Here is a 7884-nt window from a genome sequence, read left to right as displayed (position 1 = left end):
TCATGGCAAAAACATGAAAGGAAGATGATGACTTCTAGCAACGAAAACAAACAGAATATCTAGTAGAAATTCTAAGACAGTACATTGAACCGTGAGATTTCCAGCACGCTGATCTTTGTAGCTTTATCTCTGTCATTTGTTAAGACGTAAACCTAAGACGTAAACCCTCATGCAATACAACAGAACGCAACGGCAATGATTTAGGATAGTTACCTTGGAATTCCATCTCCTCTTACGTCGGTGGTTCCCGACCGGTGAACCCTCATGATAGTGCAAAGAATCCGTGAGCTGTTAGGACTTCTAAAAGGTTCCTGTGTAAATTGCAAAATTACTCATAAAAAGGCTGCTGAAGATAGACTTTCAGGATATTTTTTCGCCTTTTATTCAGCTGCAAACTGAAAACCGAAGGCCTTCAATGAGGAAACGAAACTGGAATATGAATTTGATGTTAGTTTATAGAATAGTAGACTGACCTTACAAACACCTAGGGTCCGTGGGAGGCTCATTTAAGTAAAAGGGGTCCTTAGTGGTGAAAAAGCTTGGATCCTCTATCTTATGTAAATGAATAACGTTGCAAATGAAGCAGATTTTACATCGTAAAGAATAACACCTGCAAACTACCAGAAACCCTGATAGTATGGTATAGTATGACATACATCAAGTTTCACGGCCACGACTTAAGGCTGAAGAATTCCTTAAAAATGTAATACTAGGTTTTTGTCATGGATCCTTGAGCTCGAGTTGTATCATATCTTGACCAATTTATCTAAAAATTGACGTAGACTATCCATTGGTTATAATATATATATATATATATATATATATATATATATATATATATATATATATATATATATATATACACATACGCACGTTCCTTCTCTCGTGTATGTGTGTGTGTGTGGTATAGTGTGTGTGTGTTTGTGTGTGTGTGTCTGTGTGTGTACGTGTGTGTGTGTGTGTGTGTGTGCTATGGTTAGTCTGTTGTTGTTTCCAAGCCATTCTTTCTAGCATTATCATTATGACCATTGATTTGTTGCTAACATTATTTTTAATCGTAATTGATGTTATCACAGTTTAATTCATACATTATTATTACTTACTTTATTATTATTAACATCAACATTAATATTATCCTTGTCATCATTCCATCATAACTGTTATATATTCTTCCTTTCTATGTAGTATTAACTGAGCCTAACTTATTTTTTATCTGTTCGTCATATCACAATTTCAAAGTGTAAAACTATTTGACATGTAGGTCATAGTTAAATATGGTTTTAGTAACTTTAGTTGCTACATCGTCGTTTTCTGTGCTGACAGAGAGGGACCCAGCAGTCTCTCATTGCTTTGGACCCCCGCATAATTTAATAGGCACTTGATTGCAGTCATTCTTGCAGTGTGCGCATTAAAAAGTTAAAAGCATTGGGAAACCGAAGCTCTTTTAGCTCAAATTGGTGGCTTTATTGAGGCGCTTTTAAAGATTCTTTGGAAAGTACTATACGCCAGTGACCAAAGAATATCAATAATGTAAACTAATGCATATATAAGGTAATCAATAAAAAAATATGGAATAAGTTTTGGACGCCCTTATGTTTTATTCAAGGAAGTTGACAGGACGACCGAAGTACTCGTTGGCTCTCCTGTAGTTTGTAGCCTCGTTACAAGCGATGGCGTTCTCGGGGAAGTCGCACACGAGGCGCTCCTGGTCGAACATGGTGCCCTCGCCGCACATGAAGGTGAACTGACGGGTGACATAGATGTCGTTCTCGATGTACGGCAAACATACGTGGTAGAGGGCGCAATTGTTGGCTTGGTCGGCGTAGTAACCGAAGGGCAGTTCCCCGCAGTCGAAGCCAGTGTTGATGCCCCCGAGGACCAGGGCGGCGTCGGCGGGCAGTTCGAAGAGGAGAGGGTTCGAGTCCCGACGCTGGCGCTCTCCCGTGACGGCGGCGGCCACGCTCACCAGGGCAAGGACTAGGGAAGCATGAGATTTTGTTTGGGTGCTATTTATATTTTGCTTTTTCGAGATAAGCACACAAAAAAGGGACAAGAGTCCAGTGAAAATTATTCAGGTATTACCATCTGCCGAGTCTTATTAACCATTGCTGTTTGATCACTTTATCACAGAAATGATCATGACTGCTAATATTACTACTAGTATTACTGTGATTTCCGTTTGAATTTTCTGTTTCATGCATGAAAATAATCATCGATATTAAGGCAAAGTTATGTTATATGAACAAAATCATTCTAAACACAATGATTATCACAATTACTCTTGATTTAGGATTACTTAAACTAGTGACGCGTGTCATAACCACAAATGTCATTTCAAGGTAAAACAAATCCACATCAACACCAGCGATGAATACATCTTCATTACAGGTGAATTCTGTTCTTAATAGGAAATATCACCGTTGAACCGCCAGCGGTAATTCATTATAGAAAAATCTCACTTAGTATCAAAAATCACTATTCAACCGGCAGAGGGAGATTGCAATATTTCGCGCTGCTACTCACCGAGAGCAAGAGTCTTCATTGTCGTCGGCAGGAGGGAAGGAGGAATTGCTGATGCTTGCAAGTAAGTTTGGCCTTATATATCAAGCCGCTGCTGTGTCGGCCTTGCATAGACTTTTCCAGTTTTGTGACACTTGCCCACGTCCGGTGCCCCCCCCCCCCTTTCCTCCCTTGCCATTTCTTATCGCGCACTTTTTTTCCCCTTTTTTTCTTCCCTTTTTCTCTCTTCTGGATAATCGCCTCTGCTCTGTTTCTACTGACGAGTGAGATCTCGGGGAAAAAAACGAGTTGAAGTGGGACGATAGCCAACATTTCGGATTTAAGCGCCTTGCAAGAAATGCCTCTTCGCGGCATCCGTGGAACAACCCGTCGCGTTATAACGAGGCTGGGAAAGGCATTGTTGCAGCGTGTACTTAGCAACCTGTTTCATGGGCTCAGGTAACAGGGAGGACCCAATGGGCAGGTGGGAGAATTGCAAGCACTGGCGGCTCTTTCTTTTGTATAACGTGAGACTGAATTTTACTTCATACGTCTTTTATACTTAGGTGTAAGCTTTTAACTAATGATTTTTATATTTTCTTTCTTTCTGGTTTGTCTCGTTTCTGAAGATTCCCTAGTAAGTATCTGTATTGTAATTATATATATAATTTGATTCTAAAGATGGGTATATTAATGAATATGTTGGCTCTTCATCTGACCGCCACTGTTCTTGATTTGATCATTCGTAAAATTTGTTGTAAGAACCACACTATTGATCCTTAGAATTATAGGCCTTTTTATGATCTGAACACAAAATAGGAATTTTTCTTTTTTTCTTTTTATTCTTTCTTTCTTTTTGTATATCTATAATCATAGGGGAGGTTGAAAATGTGCTGTTAGCTAATAACCACACCTGTTTAAACATTGATGTTATAAATTATCTTTGTTTTATCTTCAAATCAATATCTTCATTACGCCTAATGTTAATATGGTCTGTAGAACTAATAACAATAGTAACGGTAAGAGTATTGACAATATCCCTATATTGAGTACATCGCGTTGACTTGATGAATGAAAAACTCACTACATAGAACTGGTTTACTGAAGAAGTGGTATGGCACTCTGAAATTAACCCGTTTCACATTTGACTTTATATGTTTTATCTTCTTTAGGCGGTGGGTCATTTTATCTTGCAAGACAGTAAACATATATATTCTAATCACAAGTATTCATTATGGCCATTGCAGATTTGATTGCCTTAAATATCATCAGTTTTCACTTTCGGATATAAACAAAATTATGTGATAATTTGATTTTATTAAAGAGGATAGATATTAATGAGTTGTAAATGTCAATTTACATGATTAAAAAATGAAATCAAATATATTTGTCTGTATATTAGATTCATAAAGAAATAGAGACATAGAATGAATATGTGAATTGCTTCAATCACTTTTCGAGAAAGTTCACATTCACGCGTCCAAAGTTAGATCTTCTGAAACTAGCAGCTCCGTCGCAGGGAAGGGAGTTCTCGGGGAAGTCGCACACGAGGCGCTCCTGGTCGAACATGGTGCCTTCGCCGCACATGAAGGAGAAGTGGCGGGTGATGTACAGGTCGTTGTCGATGTAGGGCAGACACACGTGGAAGACGGCGCAGTTGTTGGCCTGGTCGGCGTAGTAACCGTAGGGCAGATCGCCGCATTCGAAACCAGTGTTGATTCCGCCAAGAACTAGGTCGGCGTCGGCGGGAAGTTCGAAATAGAAGGAGCTCGAGTCTCGGCGCTGGCGGAGGCCGGGCACGGCGGCAGAAACACCCAGGAACAAGCAGACTAAAAAAAAAGATAAAGAAACATTAGAATCTTTTCTGACTTAAAAAATAATAGGCTTGGACGTTTATAGCCATTCTATTTTGCCTGTTTTAGGTATGACCATAATTACTTCATCAAACTAGTTTAGCATGCTATTTATGTGTACTATTAGTGCATACACACAAAAAAATATAATGTGTGATATAACTGGTATGGCTGTGATGCCAACAAGACACATCGATTCAGATTAATTCGTCTAGTGACATATAAATAGCATTACTTATTTCATCGCAAATATATTCATCATCGTCAGTAGCAAGGGGCCCTAAATCAATGCGTCCTTACTAAGAGCCAAAGTCTTCATGTTGACGAGAGGTCGCGGAAGATGCGAGTGGCGAAGGGATGAAGAAGTCCCCTTTTATATCTGGTGTTGACAGCCGCCTCCTTGTTGGCCCTTTTCCCTTAGCTTCTTGACCTTCCTGATCCTTTATCGTTGTCCTCTTAGCAAGAACTGGCTTTGGATTATTTTCCTTTTGCTATCTAGACGTAAAGGTATTGCAGTTATTTATGAAAACTTGTTACATAGATTCACAGCTCAGATTTAAAATTTTGGTTTTCTTCGCATTGCCTGTCTTTATTTAAATATCATCCTTAGTCACCGTAGCGGCTTAATTTGATTATACAGATAAACAGAAAAATTGTTTATATTTTCTCAGATCGCATTTTGGACCAGTGATTCCCAAAGTGTGTGCCGTGAAAATAATATGATTTTGCTAGATTTCGAGAATTCCTCACACTGATCAGCGAGAATAAGTCTAAGGCTATATATATATATATATATATATATATATATATATATATATATATATATATATATATATATATATATATATATATATTATATATATTATATATATATATATATATATATATATATATATATTATATATATATATATATATATATATTATATATATATATATATTATATATATATATATATATATTATATATATATATATACTGTATATATATATATTATATATATATATATTATATATATATATATATATATATATATATATACTGTATATTATATATATATATATCTATATATATATATATATATATATATATATATATTATATATATATATATATATATACTGTATATATCTATATATATTATATATATATATATATATATATATATATATATATATATATATATATATCACTGTATATATACATATATATATATATATATATATATATATATAATATATATATATATCTATATATATATATATATATATATATATATATATATATATATATATATACTGTATATATCATATATATATATATATATATATATATATATATAATATATATATATATTATATATATATATATATATATATATATATATATATAATATATATATATATATATATATATATATATATATTATATATATATATATATATATATATATATATCAAGGGGCAGGTGTGCCGCCAAAATACTGGTTGTCTCTTAGTGTGCTGTCATACTAAATAGTTTGAAAACCACTGCTTTAGACAGTAGCTTGTCCCTCTGTCTATAGAAATATTAACCCATCAGAAAACATTATATGTGAAAAAATAATCTTATGAAAAAAATTACTTCATGATAGTATATTTCATATTTCTTTTTTCCACTCTAATATACGAGGAAAGGTTAGTCTGACATTTCTCTGTCGACTATTACAGAGTATGAGAGGGATGCATTTGAGTCGTGCTTCGTGTTCTTCAAAGATAAAAATCTTGAAGAAGAGTTCCCTCGCGCCCGGAGCAGGTCAGGCGGGGTTCGGGTGTCAGGGCGAGGGTGCTGCGGTCCGGCCGGCCCTCGTGCGCCCTCGGGAACTTGAGCTTCGGCCCGATGGAGACATTATCTGCTCGGTCACCTATTTGCGTTTGCCTGTTTGAATGGTAGTGGAATAAATGGAAGTGAGTTTTTCTTATTTTGATTCCCTTGTCCAAGCTCTCACAGTTAGTTATTGAGTTAAGTGTTTCCCATATTTTGCTTTATGTAGGTGATTACATTGATGATCGACGTCGGCTTCACATTCTGAATGGCCGCTGTGCCATATACGGGAGTTCATGTGGCGAGATGCGACAAGGAAATATCGACAGTAGAATCGATTGATAAGCAACCAACTCAGTGGCAGCAGCATATTGATGTAGAAAACCTACTTAAAGGAGTTGGGGTATTACGATGTCTCATCAACATAAAGTGAGTGTTTTCTCTGAGGTACCAACTCACGTGACGGATGCCTTCTCTTATTAGTGCTTTTTTAAGTGAATTTTAGCAGTTTATTAAATCATCAATCAATGTCATTGCTATAGGTCATTTGTTAAAATTCCCTGTAGATGAGCAATAGGAACAAGTTGTCTTCTGCAGTCAAACTGCATTCTTAGGCATTGTGATGTAAGAATCCTTACAAAATTAAGCCACACTGAATTGAAGCTCTTAGATCTCGAACTTAGGAAATTATAGAAAACTAGGGAAAGCATAATGATAACGAAAAGATATCAATTTGCATACGAATACATTAGTTCTTGGGAGCTCCCTAAACCCTCCTACTTCTCATATGGTAATACAAGTATAACTCACAACAGACATATCCAAGCTATATATATATATATATATATAGAGAGAGAGAGAGAGAGAGCAGTTATATGTATTGTCCAGTACTGGCCATCTGTTAAGAACTGGCTGTGGGGGATTATTTGCCCAGATAGAACTTTACGATCGCATCTCTTTAATTTCTGTTTGTTCATTTACTAATACACTTATTACTGCATTGCTGACAGTTCCCTTAGGATAAGATACTGAAGATTAACAAAGTAAAATATATTCACGTGAAAATTATACAAATATTTACAATGCGACCATTGGTCAGTGATATCGTTATCATAAAAGATCTCATAAAAATACCCTGAACCTCCAGTATTGATAATGCTTATACCAGTGTAAAAGCAGAGGATCACTCTTGGATATATTCGGCCATCTAGAATGTATAAAAAAAGGTGCACAGTATTGTCAAGTTGCCTAACTAACAAAAATGTTTATGCTGCATACAGTGTTGAAGTACATTTCTTTCCTGTCAGACGTGTCAATTGCAAACATCAGAACTGAATAATGGTGAATGTCTCTCTGTACGGATTGCAAACCCCTGTCACATGTTTGAGTATTACATCTTTAGTATTATTTAAATATATGGCTCAAAAAGTCAGTCCGGGGCAAAAAATGAAGCGGCTCACTTGTGGGCTGGCGAGCGAAAACAGCCAAGCTAGCGTTTTTAGCTTATCTTATTTTTTCATCAATCATTAACGGCCATATATCAGTAGAGTTCAGTACTTAATAATCACTCACATTACATTATATCACTTGTAAATGAACAATTTTACTTTGGAATTCTAAACACAGATAATAGCAGTAGCCCAACCTATCAACCAGTGTACGGTTAGTGATTTAATCATTATATAAAAACATCTTGCTGGGGCTATAAATTCTTGCTTAATACTTGATATT

At 35.6% G+C, this 7884-nt stretch overlaps 2 protein-coding genes across 2 annotated transcripts; both read right to left on the bottom strand.

Moving 5' to 3' along the window:
- Window positions 1-1574: 1574 nt before the first annotated feature.
- LOC122242919 (U-scoloptoxin(01)-Cw1a-like) lies at window positions 1575-2609 on the bottom strand. Its single transcript, XM_043000352.2, has 2 exons — window positions 2524-2609; window positions 1575-1977 (listed from the first exon to the last, which is right to left on the bottom strand). Exons 1-2 carry the CDS (start codon window positions 2540-2542, stop codon window positions 1598-1600), a joined length of 399 nt encoding a protein of 132 aa, XP_042856286.1. The 5' UTR covers window positions 2543-2609; the 3' UTR covers window positions 1575-1597.
- A 1187-nt stretch (window positions 2610-3796) lies between these two features.
- Window positions 3797-4717, bottom strand: LOC122243141 (U-scoloptoxin(01)-Cw1a-like). The gene is made up of 2 exons (XM_043000632.2): window positions 4653-4717; window positions 3797-4328 (listed from the first exon to the last, which is right to left on the bottom strand). The coding sequence occupies exons 1-2, from the start codon at window positions 4669-4671 to the stop codon at window positions 3949-3951; spliced, it is 399 nt and encodes a 132-aa protein (XP_042856566.2). The 5' UTR covers window positions 4672-4717; the 3' UTR covers window positions 3797-3948.
- Window positions 4718-7884: the final 3167 nt, after the last annotated feature.

Source organism: Penaeus japonicus, unplaced genomic scaffold (assembly GCF_977035675.1).
Source record: "Penaeus japonicus unplaced genomic scaffold, GWHDUDI00000001_assembly GWHDUDI00000005, whole genome shotgun sequence".
Classification (NCBI taxonomy): Eukaryota; Metazoa; Arthropoda; class Malacostraca; order Decapoda; family Penaeidae; genus Penaeus; species Penaeus japonicus.
Note: the sequence above shows the minus strand (reverse complement) of the source record. Positions and strands in the feature narration are given on the sequence as shown.